This window comes from Poecilia mexicana, unplaced genomic scaffold (genome assembly GCF_051168715.1).
Source record: "Poecilia mexicana isolate PSO_F unplaced genomic scaffold, ASM5116871v1 scaffold_22, whole genome shotgun sequence".
Taxonomy (NCBI): Eukaryota; Metazoa; Chordata; class Actinopteri; order Cyprinodontiformes; family Poeciliidae; genus Poecilia; species Poecilia mexicana.
In genome coordinates, this window is record NW_028263391.1 from 17,376,900 (window position 1) to 17,396,419 (window position 19,520).

At 39.7% G+C, this 19,520-nt stretch overlaps 1 protein-coding gene across 1 annotated transcript; it reads left to right on the forward strand.

Annotated features, from left to right (window-relative positions):
* Positions 1-2,476: 2,476 nt before the first annotated feature.
* LOC106903539 (regulator of G protein signaling 6-like) lies at positions 2,477-18,265 on the forward strand. Its single transcript, XM_014967443.2, has 15 exons — positions 2,477-3,527; positions 4,226-4,276; positions 4,355-4,461; positions 6,695-6,746; positions 7,215-7,279; positions 9,061-9,137; positions 9,638-9,719; positions 9,910-9,984; positions 10,592-10,693; positions 10,825-10,997; positions 11,181-11,306; positions 11,401-11,587; positions 12,436-12,525; positions 14,369-14,428; positions 15,734-18,265. The coding sequence occupies exons 1-15, from the start codon at positions 3,398-3,400 to the stop codon at positions 15,782-15,784; spliced, it is 1,428 nt and encodes a 475-aa protein (XP_014822929.2). The 5' UTR covers positions 2,477-3,397; the 3' UTR covers positions 15,785-18,265.
* The last annotated feature ends 1,255 nt before the right edge of the window (positions 18,266-19,520 follow it).

The following is a 19,520-nucleotide window of genomic DNA, read 5'->3' on the forward strand; positions in this document are numbered from 1 at the left end:
GCATTTATTCAGGAGACAAAAAAAATCCCACATTACTTCTTTAACACATTCATTGGTATTAATATTTTGTACAGCCCTGTTTTGGCAGCAGGACAAGATTGGAGCACACACACACCCACCCACACACACACACACACACACACACCAAGATAACACACACACAGAAGGAAACGTGTTCCTTGTCTTTCCACAATTTCTCCAAATAGTTCTGGGTTTATACCCCATATGTTTTGCATAAGACAGGTTTGTGTCATAAGTCGATGACACGTTTTGTATCATCATCTAAACTCTGGGGAAAGAAACTATCTCTGTGGTGGCTGTTTTTCGAGAATAGCGCTCTGTGTCATCGACCTGAAGGTAAAAGTCCAAACACATTGTGGATTGGATGTGTTGGGTCTGCGGAGCTGTTAGCTGCCCTTTTCCTGACCCTAGTCCTGTACAAGTCCTGTATGGAGTGAAGGTCAGTCCTGATGATCTGCTCTGCAGACATAATTGTTCATTGCTGTCTGACCTTATGTCCTGTTTTGTGGAGGAGCCAAACCACACAGTGTTGGATGAACACAGGATAGATTAAGTAAGGCAGTGTAGAAAAATGACCAGCAGCTCCTTTGGTAGGTTGCACTTTTTTTTTTCTTTTCTTTTTTTAAGCGTTGCCTTCACTGTCCATTGCAAGAACTACTTCCCTAATTTATAAAGATGAATATGTAGCTTACTTATGGCTGTGCTTTCTGAAAACATTATAGGTCTCCTTTAAAGCTAGAGTGTCCAAAGGGATACAGATGTATGTGTGCTACAAATGTACATACATAGGGGTTAGGCAAACTGTTTTTTATTTATTTTTTTCTGATAAGCGAAAAAGAGCACAGACTAAAGTGCTTTTATTATGCAAGCTGCACTGATCAGCCTTCAGAAACCCTTGACACAAACCTGTGATACCATTAAGTGGACTACATTTTCTATAGCTGTGCTTCTCCTCTGTTGTCACTCTATAGGAAGACCAATATTTTGGCCTTTGTTTTAACATGAGAACAAGAAGATCTTTGCCTTTTTTAAATTCTAGTTAAAAGGCGGATTTGATTTATTCTTTAGAGCTGGATCAAAGCTATTTCAAATTTTAAAGCTAATTTCTTTACTTCTCATTAGATTGTTTTGCATCTGATCTTCAATAAAAAGACTGATGTGCCACAATGCTTCATTTTGTATAGCACAGCAGTGTAACAAAGCTTATTTCTGACTGAGCAATTAATCGGATGATAAAATAATAGCCAAAGTCAAAATGCTGATTTAAATACATACTTTCTAATGGAAAAAAAATACTGATATGCTGCTATTGAAATTGCTAATTGCTGTGATAAATTTGCACTAAGCAGCTGTGATAAAAACAATTTGCATGGTTTTTATATAGTCTAGATAGTATGTAAAAAAAAAATATATATATATATATATATATATATATATATATATATATTATAAAACCTTGATAGTGCATAAGAAGTGTTGAGTAAAATTATATATTGAAGCTAATTTTTAGGGTGTCATTGGATCATAATAGTGGTCAAAAGATCTGCAAAATATTGCTAAATAGCAACCATTAATTAACACCTGCTATTTGGCTGAAATTACTAAATTGTGTGCTAAATTGGACTTGTAGACAAATTGGACCAAGTAGAGAAGTACTTATGGTTTTTATTTTATGTTCTCATGGTCATAAATGTCTCTATACCAAATTTTATTAAGATACTTCCACAAAATGTATTTTGAGGTATCAGTGCAGGCAAAATTGGAGGTGGCATTTAGATGGGCTGACGAGGCAAACACAGGAAATACTGCATGTATATATAGGTCTGCTCCTGGAAGCCGCTTAACTTTATATTATCAAGCCAGCCTCCCTGTGTAAGTAAAAAGCATTCACTTACAGATATGCTTTCTTAAATGATGAATGAACTGTGGTGCAAGTGGCTAGAAGTGCACAGAAATGGCAGTAACTGCAGAGCTCAGCGTGACGCTGTGAGCCAGACTTTGTGACTTGGCATCCGCCTTGTGGTGTGATATTAAGGAACGTAAAAAGAAATCTGTAAACGGCTGTCTTAAAATTCTCATAGCATTTATCCCAAGAGTTGCTTGCTAACTGACTCACACAAACTGCAGCAACCACGTGTGTGTATGTGTGTATCTGACTGTGTTCACTCGCTGAACAGACATTTGAGTGAGGCTTAAAGCATTTGTTTGCCAATCCAACTACCTTAATGGAAAGTACCACATTAAGCTGACTGTGGTTACACACCTACGTGTAAATATTTATGGGATTTTTAATTGGGTCTAGTCAGGCTCTACCAGGCCATCTCATAAATCATTTAAGATTTGACATTTAAACATATTTAAATGTAATAATGATAAATTATGAATCCTTATAAGGATGCATCATGTTTGCCCTTGAAAGACTGAATGTTTGCTTGCTTGCTGTGAGATCTGTGCTGTGTGGTGGCCGCATGGCGAGCTGTGTAGGGATGCGCCTAATTTTAGGCAGCTAATGTGTGATGTGTTTGAGGCCCTGGCTCGGTCGGAGGTGTGATGTTTATCTTTGCCTCTGGGATTAACATTGACAGCTTTTTCGGCTGTGGAAAACTTCTAACCCCTAGTTGTAGCTAAATAAATCGCTATAAATATGCGGCCACGGCCACACAAACCCAGGATTAAGTTTCACTGAACCCTTGACCCAAGTCTTTGAGGTTTTGAGCTTTACAGAGTGGAAGATCCTATGGGTGTCACTTCATGTTATTATCAGAAAGAGAAATGTTTAAATTAAACTGTTCAGCTCCAAGCCTCTTTCTTCACAAGTGTGGAATTGGATATGACGTGTCAGCTGGAGAATGCAGCACGGCATTTTACATTACTTGCTTCAACTTAAAACTCTTAAAGTCCATCCGTCCAAACTCATTTCAGCTGCTCGTATCCACAATCTATTTCTTTTGGTTGTAGATAAGGGTAGGAACACAAGTTGACTGACAAATCAAGAGCTTCTCAGTTTATCTCAGCTCTCACCACAACAAATTGGTACAGCGCCATCACTGCAGATGCAGCAACAACTTACACAATACTTCACGATATATGTGATTTCCAGCTAAGTCAGGTTGAACAAAAATTTGTGCCAGACAATCAATGCGATTTCAGCCTGAGCTTCAAGTTGCTAGAATACCTTTTTTTTTTTTTTTACATTATGAAACATAAGTTATTTTTCAGTTTTGCTTCCTTATTTCAACACCTTGCTGTTCACCCATTATTTTTGTACCACTTCAAGCTATTCCCTGAACTCGAACTGCTTGACTTTTCATTTAAAAACCGGAGTAAGTTGTTGTGTTGAAAACCTTTCGACCAGCAGTGTATAAAATGCAACGACATGACCAGCCTCTGTCTTTCTGCTCCACAGATGGAAGACATCGTTACGCGGATACAAGATGAGAAAGCAGGAGGAGTTGCCATCCGGACCGTTAAAAGCTTCCTCTCAAAGATCCCGAGTGTGGTATCAGGTTCGTATTTGTGTGAAAACCATAAATGAGCATACACTGTGCGTGTGTGTGCGTGTGTGTGCGTGTGTGTGAATCATGCTTTAACATTTAGAAATGTTGCACCCTATAAGCTGCTTCTTCCTTACTAAGGGCTTATCTCACCTGATGCATTCATAACTTTGTCCTTGGTGTTGTGTGTTTTCCATCCTTGCATTCTTTATGCAAAACATATGAGTCACAATAAATTATACATGTATGACCTTCTGTGCTCATTTTCCATGCTACTTCTACAGAAGCATGTCTTTGCAGGGCAGTTTCATCCCGTTGTTGCCACCAGTTCGGTAAAGCACCTTCTCCCCTCTGTCTGCATGCCTGTTTGTGTAGGTGCTGGTATTCCTTTATGTTTGTGCTTCTGTGTAATAGTGAGTCACAAGAATAGGACGTGGAGGTTGCTCTGTCTCTCTGTGAGGCTGCGTCTGAGTCAGTCCTTCACATGGTTTCCTCCAGGGCTTTCCAGCAGCTTCTGCTAAGCGCCAACAGGGGGGCCGAATGTTTTGCTGTCCAGGAGCAGCGAAAGCAGCGCAAACCTGCCAACAACACGCTATATTTAGACACCTACCCAACTTTGACAGCTTTGAAGAGAGGCAGCTTTTGTCTGAACTGTTGTGTATTTGTAATTGTGACACCCTTTCTGACCGTTGCTGTTCTCTGGGAAACAGGGGCAGACATTGTTCAGTGGCTGATGAAAAACCTCTCCATTGAGGATCCAGGTAGGCCTGCTGAGAGATGTTGAGTAATGAAAACGCAAAGAGATGGAAGACAATTTCATGTGCTTTCCCGCTCTCCAGCTGAAGCCATCCACCTCGGCAGTCTGATCGCAGCCCACGGCTACATCTTCCCCATCTCTGACCACGTCCTGACCTTAAAGGATGACGGGACCCATTACCGCTTTCAGGTACAGAGACGTCCGCCGCGGGGCCGTCCTGGGGCTTTGCGAGGCCTTTGAGTATAGAATAATAAGATGATAGTTGCTTATCAGAGGGATGTGTTTACTGCGTGATGCTAATGAGAGCAATCCTTCCTAAGCCTATTACTCATTCCACCAAGGTCGATACTATACAGTGCACCCCTGCTGCATGGTGCATCAGAGCAAGAGGAGGCAGCAGGACAGAGCCTGTGGGCCAGCAGTGGAGCTTGTCAGGAAGGTGTTTTTTTTTAAAAAATTTTTCCATCTTACCCAGTGCAATCCTTGACTGGGAAGCCCCAAGAAGGGAAGAGGAGCATTTATCTTTGCTCGTATTGGCCAAAATTAAAAGCCGTTATTATATCTGTGCAGGGAGGGCAACGCTTGCTCATTCAGCTGGGGCTAAAATTATTCCCTCTGATGGTGATGCAACAGGCCCACTAACCAGAAACCCTGAGAAGAATCCACTGTAACATGCTGGAAAATCTGCATAGCAGCACTGCAAGAGACTGTGACAGCCTTAAAATAGACACTAAACTGGTAGAGCACCCAGATTTAATGGCAGCTGTCCTCCAATGTTTGTCACACTTTTGTGCATTGTGTTACAGGCTGGCCTGTTTTATTCTGAGCTGACAGTTCTGAACGAGAGCAAGTTATTATGCCTCACACAGGTGCATTTATCAGCATCGGTCTTTCTCCTCATGCTAATTACCGTCATGACAAATAGTGCAAATGAAATATGTGGTTCTAATTCTGTCCTACTATTAAGAATGCATGACAAATTGAAGTCATCAATTATGAATGCACTCAGGAAGGAATTCTGAATCTGTAATTTCAGCTAGAATAGAGAGAAAAAAGTCTCCAATGCTTCATGGTTATCTATAGTAGCTAAAGGTATTTCAAAGATTGTGTTTGAACAAATAACTTGTTTACATTTTGATCACAATAAAGGTGAGGGAATGTATATTGATGGTCATACATTTACATACAAGAGATGTGCATAACTGTTTTGTTTTTTTTACCTTTATCAATACATTTGAACAAAACAATACATGTGTGGATATTTTTGAACTGTAGTATATTTTCTTCTGAAATGCACACAGATACACACAGGCTCAGATATATTCATACAAACAACAATATTTGAGTAAATATCTGTTTTCCATGTTTCAGAGAAACCGCATGCTTATTGGAGACAGCAATGGAATTATGGCATAGTTATGACTGGATATTTGGATACATATTCACACTGCTTTAGTTCTTGGTAAAGAAGCAGCTTTCAAACAAAGTTCACAAATATTTTTACACTGACGTGGGGGAAATTATCTAACACAGAGACACTAGAATGGTCAGAACCTCAACTACTACTTTTGAAATGTGTCACCTTCCAAGAAAATGGTACTTTTTAATTGACTCTACCATTTCTGATGGGAAGAACGGTCAAATATCTAGCGAGAATACTAAAATACAGAATAATTTAATGAATAAGAAAGTCCATGAAAATCCAAAAGACACAAGAAATTGAGAAAAACCTGAGAACCACGAGCTTACAGACCACACAGTAACTTAACCAGAAAGACAGATAATCATAATACAGAGGAGCCCAATATCTATAATCCACAAATACTTGAGATTTCCTCAAAATATTTGCGGATTGATAGCTTTGCATACTGCAGTCAGTAGCATGTCCGGTAGCATTGATATTTCAGCTTTCCAAGCTACATTTCCCCCCCAATATTGTAGACTAAATACTGCTACTAGGCCAATTTTCCTCAGGCAATTTGTAGTTACTGTAAATCGATGAATGTGTGAATACTGAACTGCAAATAGTCTATCTAAATCTAAAATCTAAAAATATGAAAAAATGAAAAACAAGAGTACAAGCATCTCAAAAATTGATCCAATATGAAACGCCAACAGTAACAAAACCGCACAATCAAAGCTTAAATCCAGGTTTCCAAGAATCACGGCAGAATTAAAATTTAAACTTGTGCACCCAATTCTTGTCTAAAACACTGCTGGAGGTTGCATATTGGTAAAGTGGGATTTCAAATGTATCATTGAAAGTCTAAATTAGTCTGTCAGTCGTAGATGAGTGTGTTCACAGTTCTGACTAGAACTGTTCTGAAAGTGGTGAAAGGAATGGACAGAAAGACTTTCTTTAGGTTGTAAAATAGAAAACGAGCCATTTTTTAAAAAAAAATGAAATTCTGTGTATTCTCAGTCTCCATACTTCTGGCCTTCAAACTGCTGGGAACCCGAGAACACAGACTATGGTGAGTAAAAGCTGTCGATTTCCACCTCCTTCTCAGAACCTGCTAAGATTTCCCTGATGCCTTCAGCTGTTTCTTTCTCCAGAGCTTAAACACAGCTCACACTGTAGAGCTGCTGTTGACACTCACTGAGTATTGATCCACGGGGCTCTTCCCTGTAATGTATCTGGCCCTGAGGAACATCCACCAGAGAGAACCCAACGGGATAGGATTAGCCTAACAAATCAAGATGCATTGACTGCTTTGACCAAATCTCTGTCTCAATGGATAGCCCTCTTGGTTTTAGTTTATTTTATTAGACAAGTAATAGCCTTCCAGCTCAAATTAGATAAGCATTGGTGTTGCTATAAACATCTGAGATATTGGTTCAGAAAAATAGATTTGAAACAACTGACCTTTCTTGTAAAATCATTTGACCTTTTAAAAAATGTGATTATTCCTTCTCTCTCTCCCCTTTGCCCCCGCCCCCAGCCATTTACCTGTGCAAGCGCACCATGCAGAACAAAGCCAGACTCGAGCTTGCAGACTACGAAGCAGTAAGTACAATGTTATTTTAGCTTATAAACCCACCAGCAAGCTTATTGAAAACAGGATAGATCTTTACTCATGTCTTCTGGGGTTTGGAAGTGGCATCAAGCCATTATGAATGGTTGCGCTCCAGGAGATCCATTTGATGGCAGTAATTTCCTGGCCACGAAACGGATCCCCAAAATACCTGCAGGACTATTTGGCATCAGCAGATCAATATGACCCCCAGGAGGCACGTTACCGTAGTGCTGATCTCTTGCTGTTACACAGAGTAAGCTATGTACTGCACTTTAATTTTCCAAATGACTCTGCAACTATTGTCCAGTACACTTCCTTCCTGTTCTATTCAGGTCACTTTATGCCTCCAGGCATCGTTGCTCTCACTGTTAACATGCCTGCTGGTCGGAGTTTTCCTTTTTGTAATGAGGTCACTTACTTTAGCTTGGACAGATGCTTTTTTTTTTTTTTTTTTGCGCATTAACAGGGGCACACGTGAATACATTTGTTGACATTTAAAAGCTATCTTTTGTGTTTCTTCAGGATGTAAAATTGAATCTGAACTTACATTCAAGCTTCCAGTGGTGATGTCCAGAAGTTGAACGGCTTCAGTTTCTGCACATCACTATGCAGCAATGAAACTTGTCAAAAGAACACATCTAAGAAACAACATCTGCTTGCATGTGCAGTGGAGCTGCTTATGAAGAGCTGAACAAATATCAATGCCCCCTGAACCTTTTGCAGATCTTTTCTTGTTACAAGCTTTAACGCATTTTATAGTGATCGCATTTGAAGAATAAACACCAAGTAGTGCACATTTGTAAAGGAGAATCAGAATTGTTTTCAATAAGCTTTGCAACTAATGTATGGAACAAATGGTGTGGATTTGAGTTCACTCGCCTTTACTCTGATACCCCTAAATGAACCAATCCATTTCCTTCATTAGTCTCTTAATCGTTAAAATCCACCTGAGTGTATTTTAATGTCATTGTCAATGCAGCTGTCCTGTGAAGGCTGCAGAAGAAGGCTAATGTTGAAAGAGAGCCAAAGAAGTCCTGCTTGCAGTTTGCCACAACACAGCAGAACAGTGGAGAGTGCTCTGGTCAGACAAAAGCAAACCTGAGCTTTTTGTTTTCTGTGAGGGAGACAAAACCTTAACATCACCAAGAACACACCACGTAATGTCACACTGGTTTTTACAGTCTCATACTATATGGATGGTTTTCTTTTGTAGGGGTGGGGAAACTGGCCAGCGCTGATGAAAGGAGATGAATACTCCTCGAAGAAAACCGGTTAAAGGCTGCAGCAGACTTAAGGCTGCAGCAGAGGGTTTATGTTGTGGTGTTGATCAAACCATATTCACATGCTAAAATGTCAGACAGAATTCATACGATTGTCAACGTATGTTGCTAGACTGAACTCCAGCAACGTTCTAAAGAAGAATGAAGAATAATTTTAGTCTTCAGATGTGAAAATCTGGCAGAGACATACAACAAAGTTCTTGCATTAATAGATGGTTTTACACCCACATCAACAATTGACTAACAGCTGCTGAGTGAAAATGTATGCATGACTTTTCAGTGGTCACTCACACCAAATCTTAATACAATACACTAATGTTTGTAGTTGTAATGTGATAAAATGTAGAAAGGTTTAAGGGGTATTAATAATCAATACTTCTCCAAAGCACTGCACAAGAGAATATTTAAATATTTTAAGGTTTTGCAGTAAAAAAAAAAAAAAAAAAATCTTAAATTCTCCCCAAACGCATTATTCAAATTGCGTCTTGCAGGAGAACCTCGCTCGGCTGCAGAGGGCTTTCGCCAGAAAGTGGGAATTCATCTTCATGCAAGCTGAGGCTCAAGTCAAGTGAGTGCATACGTCAATCATGCTTCGTTTCAACACATCACTTTGTGTTATTCTCCAAAAAACATAACAGCAATTTCTTCTGGATTCAAACAGTCACATGGTCTGGATTGTTTTGTGAGGCTGCTCTCTGGTGGCTGGCAAGTGTAAGCGCAAAATAATCCCAGACAGATAGTTAGGACACTCTTTCCTCTGTTGTCAGTGAAAACACAATGGAAAAATGCACAACGTCAATCACTGGCTGCTGTTTGACAGAAGTGAAGTCAATACAGGAAGCCATGTATCGCGGGAGGACGATATGAAGCAGGGGCCTATCAGTAAATGTCTGTGATGTAAGGGGAAGGTCTCTCCAGAGCAGATAGATCAAGACCTATACTCCTGAGGTTTTTGCTATTTAGACTGCAGCTGTCAGTGAGGAGAGAGGAAACGTCTGGATTTATGCAGTCTGATCTCGTGTTTCAGTCCTATATGGTCTATGTGTGGGCTGTCTCACCTGCATGCAGGATCGACAGAAAGAAGGACAAGGCAGAGAGGAAGATCCTCGACAGCCAGGAGAGGGCGTTCTGGGATGTTCATCGACCAGTGGTGAGTTATAGAGAAAGGAAAACAACACAAATGTCAGAGACGCTGAGCACACAAAGGAAGCAAAGCAGAAAGTACGTCAAAAATGAAAAGGAGAGAGATCAGAATCAGACGTAGCGCCAGTGTCTTTGTAAACAACACATGCTCATGGAACAGTGACCCGAACCGTCATGTTTCCTGCTGTCTCCCACAGCCAGGCTGCGTCAACACCACGGAGATGGACATCCGCAAGTGTCGGAGAGAGAAGAACCCACACAGGGTGAAAAAGGTGACAGACTGAGACAACATAGGAGTGGACGTCCAGCTTCACTGTCCCAGACTTAATATAGCATCATTTTCTCTAAAGTAAATGCTGAAATAACAGATCACGTATAGTTTATACAGTGATGTCTTAATTATTTACATATCTAAATTACATCTTTAAATTTGAGACGTTTTGTAACTTTGTTTTTACACTTTCTTGGGAAAGCATGAATGATGATACCCTGTCTTTGTTAGGTGATGTTGAAACACAGATATGGAAGTATTTTAATGCAAATTCTCAAACATTCCTTCCTTGAGAAAAAGCCAGTGAAGATGGTAAAAGACTGTCTTTATCTATGGTGAAATAAATCCTGGATCAACATGGACTGAAAGGCCACGCAGTGAGGAAGAGGCCAGTTCTGCACGTATAACTTCAGACAACGGGACTACAGAGATTCTGATTCAATATCAAACAGTTAGAAAAAATTATACTTTGAAATCAATAAGATATTCGGGTCATAAACATAGAGGAGGGTGGGGGGAGCAAAAAAAAAACAAAATATAAAGTTGACACTACCAGTGGTATTTATACAACACCATATATGTCTATCATTTTCTCTCACTTTTTCCAGTCGGTCTACGGAGTGCCAGACGATGGCCAGAGCCAACCAAGTCCAATCCACATCAGTTCCCAGCCGAGCAGGAAGCCCACCAAAGAGGATGTTCAGAAGGAGGTAAGTGTGACATTATGCTCAACACTTCATTACCACCAATCTGCCTTCCTCATCCATCATAAAGTCAATCAGAGACTGATGAGCCGCTCCCTTATTAAGCCCCTTTTTTCTCTCTCTCCTTCCGCCCTCAGATAACCTTTTTGAACATCCAGCTTGACAGACACTGTATGAAGGTTTCCAAAGTGGCCGACAGCCTGATGACCTACACAGAGCAGTTCATGGAATATGACCCCTTTGTTTCGGGCGTGGAGCCCTCGAACCCATGGATTAGTGACGACGCCACCTTCTGGGACATGGAGGCAAGGTGAGGCTTGTTGCTGAGAACCAGGGGATTGGTGGATTTTGGCCATTAGTCCAGAATAACTGGGGTTATTTGAAGTGAGGGAACTGCTGCTACGTGTTAATTCCAGCATTTCCGAATGTGTACCGACATCCCAGCCTCAGATTTTTAACTATCTCCTCCTCTGATTTGTTTCCCATTGAGCAGCCGTGATCCCAGTCAGCAGCGGGTGAAGAAGTGGGCCTTCTCCCTGGAGGAGGCGCTGAAGGACCCGGCGGGACGGGACCAGTTCCTGAAGTTCCTGGAGTCAGAGTTCAGCTCAGAGAACCTGCGGTGAGACTTCTCCTCGGCGCTTCACGAAGTTTCTTCAGAAAAGCTTTAAAAATATTCGATTCGCATTAAAATCTTGTGAAACGCGCTGTGGTAGGTTCTGGTTAGCGGTGCAGGATCTGAAGCGACGGCCGCTCCAGGAGGTTTCCACCAGGGCCCAGGAGATCTGGCAGGAGTTTCTGGCCGAGGGAGCGCCGAGCTCCATCAACCTGGACTCTCACAGCTACGAGCGGACCAGCCAGAACCTCAAAGACCCCGGGCGATACAGCTATGAAGACGCTCAGGTTGACTGTGTGGCTCTCTTCATGGCTGCATGTGACTTCATGTTTTCATGAATGTACACACACACACACACAAAAAAAACAAACACCAGAGAAATATCTACTCAAAGGAAAAAGCCTTTCACTGTAGAAGTGACTAAGAGGGGAGGGGAAATGCTGGGTAAGTGGAAAGAGAAAAAAAAAATGACGGAGTGTGTTTGTGGCAGGGCCTAATGAGGCGAGTAATACCATGAATAGGTCCTTCACTCAGCTCACAGTGGATTACATTGGTCTTAAAATGCACTGTCGTGTGCAGTGTCTCTGACTGGCAGCACATCACTCAGTTCTGCTCTGCTGTTGGCAGCAGCAGCTCTCATTCATACACACGCACACGCACACACACACACACACACACACACACACACACACACACGGACTGGATCAATAAACAAAACATCACAAAAGTGCTTTCCTGTTTCTCACGTTACAATCTGAGACTGCATTGTATCTTACTGGGATTTTATGTAGTGTATCAACAGAAAGCAGGAAATAACTGTGAAGTGAAAGGTAATGGGATGGGATGAATTTGTATGCAACACACTTTACTTAATCCTTAATAAAATCTAGTGCAACTTATTCTGCCTCAACACACCGTCCCTATACACCCAAACAAGTTGGTAAGTTCAGACTTAAATCTAACTTAAAATAATCTGTGGCAAAACTTAAAAAGTGATGAACACTTTTTATCTAGTCAAAGCAGAAACATTGACTCAGGGTGTCTGCATCAACGTCTCCCTAATTATACATCAGTGTTTTTCTTGCTGGTTTCATGCTACACAAATTCATCTTTTTTTTTCCTTTTCCTGCTGCAGGAGCACATATTCAAGCTCATGAAAAGTGACAGCTATGCACGCTTTTTGCGATCCAACATCTACCAAGATCTCCTGTCAGCCAGAAAAAAGGTGAGTTCTTCTGTAGCCCTGACTCTGGCCTCTGCTCCACATTCTGCCTGCATTTCTCAAACTAGTTTGATTATTTGTTTATAATTTAATAATAACGCTGGGCTTGAAAAAGAGAGTGTTGGGTTTTATCCTTAAAGTTCTGCTTTGAGCCTAAAGGATTTTATGTCTTATGAGAATTCTGAAATATTTTGGTGGCAAAAAATGTTATCTAGCTGCTTAGTATTTGTTCAAATTCATACTTATGTGCTTAAATCCTGGAATTAGCGCAAGTTCAAATTACAAATTTGACTTGTGTTAGTCTAAGATAAATATAACATGTTTCACACGATTGTAAAAGAAAAAAAAGAGAGTCAAGAATGCAAAAAAATATGTATTTTAATTAGTAAAGGAGAACAATCCAGTGACAAATAGAAAAAAAAATACTTGTAGTATCTGCACTTTTAATACTGGCATAGGTAAATGTACCTCCCCCTTTCTGCAAAGGAAGAGTTACATTTTGTGGGATATTGATGGTTTCACATGCAAAACCTGGTTCTTACACACATGCAAGAACAAGATTTGTATTAAATGTAGTAAGAAACTTTTTCCTCTTTATGACGCAGTTCATTGAATGGTATTTTAATATTTCCTTTTAGAAACCAGAGGTGCAAATCAGATCAAAACAGCTTGTTGCCATATTATAAGCTATTTCACAGACCGCCAGGTTTTTATGTAGGAGATTCAGTCTTTTTTCTTCAAAAAACAAATCTTCTGTTTCATTATTTTCACTCCGTAACATTCTCAGCAGTGTACATCAAAAATAGATGTATATTTCCAGGACCAAAGTGAAGAAACATGAAAAAACTAATTCAGACATCAAGGCATAACAAATATTCGTCAACCCAAGAAGAAAGTAATAAATCAGCCCTTTAAATCAGTTTGGTTTCATCATCATAACTCGACTTGCCGTCATTCCTTATATGGTAATCCAGGTTGCTGTCTCATGAAGACTCGTCATGTCAGAAAAGTGTATTTAAAAATGACTTATCAACTTGATAAACAGCGGAAAAACCCCATGATGTTTTATTTGTGATGTTTTATTTGTGCGACCTAAACTGTTTTTAGGTTTTTGGCACCATAAAGGAAAAAAAATCCCCTTACTACGAAGACGTTTTGATTTGGTTTTGGCTATAAACACCCCATATAAACATGCACATAAACATCCTTTCTTTCAGGAATAAAGGTAAACCATGTTAATAGTTGCAAATGTTGTAAATAAAGCCGTGCTTATGAGCCTCTTTCTGCCTATTTATTAGGGCAGTGATGCTTTACCAGAACATTAATTCAGCTTTTACATCGGTGAGACTGGAGTGTGATTAAAATGTAAGAGCAGAGAATCTGCTCAAGCATTCTAAGAACCAACGGAAGAAACAAACTCAAACAAGACATCTTTTATAGAGCGATGTATTGATTGATGTCAAAAACAACCTGTTTTGATTTGTCTATTGCTGTAATCTGTGCTTCCTGTAGAGCTTAGGCTCTCAAAAGAAAACCTTCTTAGCTGTTTAATTGTGTAATATGGAGCTTTTCATCAGATCACAGCTTCCTCTGTTCATGCTAGCCTTTCTGCCCTCTCTCATTTGGACACTGCTCCCTCTGCTGGCCTTTCACTGATCCTACACCCTTTTCCCCAAATGTAACCCCATCTCGCTCTGCCTGCACTGGGCCCTCGCTTTCTGCAATGCCTGGCCTCCTCTTTTTTTTATTTTATTCCCTGCGCTATTGACACCACTGCCAACCCTCCTCCCGTCAACACCCATTCCTGACCCAAACACTCACCCTGCTTCCCCCCCTCCCAAAACAGCAGCCAGCAGACACTGAACAAGGTCGTCGCACCTCCTTGGAGAAGTTCACCCGCAGCGTGGTAAGTCATTTGGAGCTGCGGCTGTTCATATCACAGAAACCACACTGGCTGGCTCACTATCAGTGGCTTTTGCAATTACAACCATATTACACTCTGTTGTGGCTTTCTAAACGTGTGTAAGCATGTGTTTGTGTGAACAAGAGATTATTACAGTGACGTGAGTGATTGCACCAAAGTAAATCTCTGGGTCCTCCCATATTAGATCAATCAGAAGTTTCCTCCTTAAATTTTTTGATTGTATTCATTTCTTTTGGTAAATGTGATTTCATGAGTTTTGATATATTTTAAAATACTTTAAACAATGATTAAGTCAAGGTAGTTTTTTTTTTTTTTTACTTATGTTAACAAAATGTAATTAATTTTCTGTCATTTAAAATAAGTGTTGATAATGAAGCAGTTTTATTTTTTTATTTAAGAAAAACTGCGGTTGTAAAATGAATTACATTTTTTGAAAAATAAGGTCACAGTCAACTACACACAGAACATAAGACATGTATATATTTTAAAAGAAATTAATTTGCCAATTCATTATTTATGTTTTATATTTAACCTATATACATTAAGCATGATGTAACAAGCATTCAATTAATTTTAAACATTTTATTCAGCTTTATAATTAAATTAGCCATACTAGAAATAGATTTTTTTTTACTATTTTTTGAACTGTTTTATGCTTGAACTTTGCCTCAACTCCATTTTAAAAACACTGAAACATAAAAACCTTCATACTTCAAGCAGAAAGTAGAAATATTGTGAGCAAAACATTATTGTTTATATATACATATATATATATATATATATATATATATATATATATATATATATATATATATATATATATATATATACATATATATATATATATATATATATATATATCGTGGTGGACATTTGTATATGACATTGATAAATAAGATAAACCTTTTTTGTTCCAAACACAAAACCTGACAGATGCTGTAATACCCATTTGTAACTAGCAGCAAGTATTTAACTTCAAACATTGATACCCACTCATTCAATTTAAAATATACCTCAAAAGTACCTTTTAAGCACCTTAATCTGTGTACTGATTCACATTCAAGTTATATCATCCTGGCCTCTATCTGATAGGTGACTGCAACTTAATATATAATATATTTTTATCCTTGATGCACATCTGGAAACAGAAGAACACAATAGAAAATTTGAGGTGGGAAATGTTTTAAGAGATTAGAGGCTTTGTAGTTTGTAGATTACTTCTCCTATCAGCATATCAGACTCCTAATGATTTCTTTGTTATTATTACTGTTTTATTTAACTTTCCAGGGGAAGTCTTTGACGGGAAAGCGTCTGACAGGCCTTATGCAGTCATCCTGACACAGCCTGTCCTGGAGAGCCACGACCAGACCCTGCAGATGGGCTGACAGTCACACAGGGGCCGGGGCAGGGGCGCAGACAGCGGAGCCGGGGTGCACAGGGCTGCTGTGGAGGCTCTCGGACACTGCTTCGAGGTCTGCTGCTGTTCTGCTGCTGCAGTGCTGGGTCTACTGGGCCGAACCACCCAAACAGAACCACTGCGGAAGAGACGATGCCTACAAGACGATCCTCAGCTAACGAATCACACGGCATGCGGTGTAAAAGAATAAGCACATTCAAACTAATACTGCCCTGTCTTCGTCATCCAGAACGGCAAACGGTTGTCCGGCTTGACTTGGCTTATTCATTTTATTGTTTTCATATTCTTTCATTTTTGTTTTCCACAATACTTTGGGGCCATAAATGTTAAAAGGAGGTGTGCATCTGTTCTCACAAGGCAGTCAGCAATAAAAACAAACAAATCTGAAACAATGAAGAAAAGTCCACCCAGCTTCTTTTGATATTTGTAAATCATCCATCATAATGTCTTTATTGAAGTAAGTAAGAAAAGTCTGGTGATTAGTAAAAGCTCAGACCCCCAATTCATATAAAAAGCAGATTCTTCAATCTTCATTACATTCCAAAATCTGAGATAAGGGCTTAATGTAGCAACCATACGGCACTGATGCATGTTTAATCCTGATGTCCTTGTTGAGAGTCACGTTTTAGCAGCGCCGCTTTGTAATGAGACCTGTGCCTAGAAGGTGGGTTTGGCTGACTGCTCGTAAACTTAACCAACTCCAAAAGTCTGTGCGAATACCATGAAGGCCTAAAAGCGTGACTCACTAGTACGGTTAAGTGAAACATTGTGATTTGAGCTTTTAGTGTTGACATGGTCTGTGTGCCGTCGCAAAATAATTAGAAAATAAGATCCGTCTGCTGCCGGGGTCAGTGTTTTAGAGCAGTGCTGAAAGTCTTCAGTGCCATGGGAGCTTCCATCTAGTGGTGCATAATAAACCACAGGACCGTCAACAGTGTCCCAGGACTCCATTGTGCTGTGAATACATCATGTTAAAAGATGATACAGGTGCATTTAAATAAGTTTGAACATAATAAAAAAGTAAATATATTCAAGTAATTCAGTCCAACCTAACTACAGTGACCTGGAGGAGGGGAATGAGGCAGAACACATGAAGCATGGGACGTCACGCCCTTGCATGTCCTAATCATGCTTTTAGGCAAATAACATGTGACCAAAGAACCATAATGCTGCCATTGTCACAGTGATTCTCTGGTTCGAACATTTCTGAAACAGGCTAACTGCAGCCGATGCTCTTTGTAAGCCTGTTTGTCTCATCAGTGTTAGTCAAGGCTGTCTGAATGGCAAATCTTCCCATAGTGCTGTGAGTGCTTTAGCTAGATGCTAATTCCTGAAACAGGAAGCTCCAAAGAGCACAGGACAACTTGCAGTCACCGCCAAGGGTGTGATATCTCATATTACATGTGTGGTACCGAGTGACAGACTGACTGGAAACTTGTTTGTAGATTCATTACACACAGAGGTATACATTTTAAGTATTTATTTCTGTTAATTTGATTAATTATTGTGGATTACCAGTGAAATCCCAAATTTCATTTTCTCTCAAATTAAATATTTGAACAGTATGTTTAGAACAAATTTTTCAAAATGGACTTATAACGTAGTATGTGCTTACATTATTTAGTCTGGGGTATTTTAGCATAAATTACTGCGTCAATGAAGGATGGCATGGAGATCATCAGCCGCCAGAGTCAGGTAGCCCAGGTTGCTTTGATAGCAGCCTTTAGCTTGTCTGTATTGTTGGCTTTAGTGTCTTTCCTCTTCATATTGATAAATGAGGAAGATTATTCTGTATTAAATTTAAGATAGTCATATTCACTGGGACATAAAACAACATCTCCTGAAAACTAGTCAGAAAATGTAAGCATTAAAAATCTCTTCGCGGATACATTCACTAATTGAAGTGGGCTGACACCAGGATATGAAATGGCTCCCCAAGTTCTCACTCTGTGGAAACTTCACTATTGTGAACTTTGTACCTTGGATTGTGTGGCTTCACTCTAAATTTACTTTAACCTTGAAGGAGGACTTTGGCTTCCTGAGCCCAGAGTTTTGTCCTGAGCCCAGATAAGACATTTCTGAAACTGTCTGTGGTTGAGGACTGGCTTGAAAGTTGCAGATTATGTCCTGGGTTCATCTGTGTGTGATGGCTCTCAAAGTACAAATTCCAGCTGTTGTCCACGTCTTGAGAATCTTCTCCAAATCCTTGAATCTGCATTGCTTCATTGTTTTGGTTATCACTGTTGTCAATCAAAGATTTTCCTTCCACTCAACTTTCTATCAATGTTCTTTAACACCACACTTTCCTCATTTTGCAAGCTACCAATAACTGTCGAATGGACACTAATCATGTCAGCACTCTTCTCTGTGGCTGAGTGGGCAATAAAATAACATTTCAGGGGTTTCTTTGTTTTGTTTTATTCTCTTTTGAACTTGGTTTTATGCTAACTCGTAATCTTAACAGAAGCAAAGATCTGTGTGTAATGAATCTATTCTGGTTATATTCTAATTATATTCTTTGATGACTTGCTGCCCTGTGAGGGACATCTTCTGCTTTGTTGCACGGATATCTCAAGTGTCATTCTCTGAAACAATTACCCATTTTTATTTCTCTCTGTCTGATAACTGTCGAGTGTTTGTCATGTGGAAAATGGTGCATGTTGGAGCACGATGAGGTGCAGGGGACAGAGCTGGAGCAGGACTCACTAATGAATGGACATCTGACATCTGAAATGGATTGAAGAGGAAGCAATGAGGCCCCTTTGCTCCATTGTGGCTGCTGCCTTCTTCTACACACAAGAAGTGCTGGGACACATCTCCCCCTGGAGGCCACTGACTGCAACAGTGAAAAATTAGAACGCGCCGTTGACTAAGTCTCATCGGTTATTTTTTAGTAGTCATTGCAATGCACTGTACATGTCATGACGCTAATTATTCTTATTAACCTAACCCAGTAACCTCCTAAATGTAAGGTAGAGAGATGCTTAAGTCGAGTCTATGTACCAAATGTTATCCTCAGCACAAACATGGTGACACTGCGTGCCAAGTGCGTTGTAAATTAAAAAAAAAACTGGTTACATTTCATTATTCGAAAGCACACTTTAGTATGATGCGAGCACATTACTATGCATGTTACATATTCAGGGCATTTTGTGCTTTTAGTTTCTCGATCAGCAAGATAACTACTGGCACTCTAAAACACTCAAAGCACTTGTTATCTGTTCACGGGTACCAAATAATAAAAATCTCTGGACCTGTCTGCTCTCTGCTGCTGTTTGCTGTTCTGACTCATGGAAGAAAAATAAGCTGGAAGAGTCTCGCAATTACACAAAAAGCAAAAAAATATACATCAAACAACAAGAGAACCAAAATCAATATTTCTGTAGTGTGTTTGAATCTTCTGTTTCAGTTTTACAGTGTTTGTTCTGCTGGTCGTAGCAACCCTGCAAATGCGTAGCACGATTCCTCTTTTGCAGTAACTTATGCGAACTCATTTTTTTATTTTTACATTTCTTTTACATATTTACTGTTTTTGATTATCCTCAAGAATGAGAGAAAAAAATATATATATATAAAATTTATATAAAATTAAATTCAAAGATCCTTTTGAAGACAATAAGACAAGAGTCGCTGCTTCTACATAAACTACCCTTGGCT

Bases quoted from the DNA above. Each gene is read 5' to 3' on its own strand.
- LOC106903539 (XM_014967443.2), top strand. From the start codon at position 3,398: ATGACCAGCCTCTGTCTTTCTGCTCCACAGATGGAAGACATCGTTACG. The intron at 3,528-4,225 runs GTTCGTATTTGT...TCTGGGAAACAG, and splicing joins GATCCCGAGTGTGGTATCAG to GGGCAGACATTGTTCAGTGG. The intron at 4,277-4,354 runs GTAGGCCTGCTG...CCCGCTCTCCAG, and splicing joins CCTCTCCATTGAGGATCCAG to CTGAAGCCATCCACCTCGGC.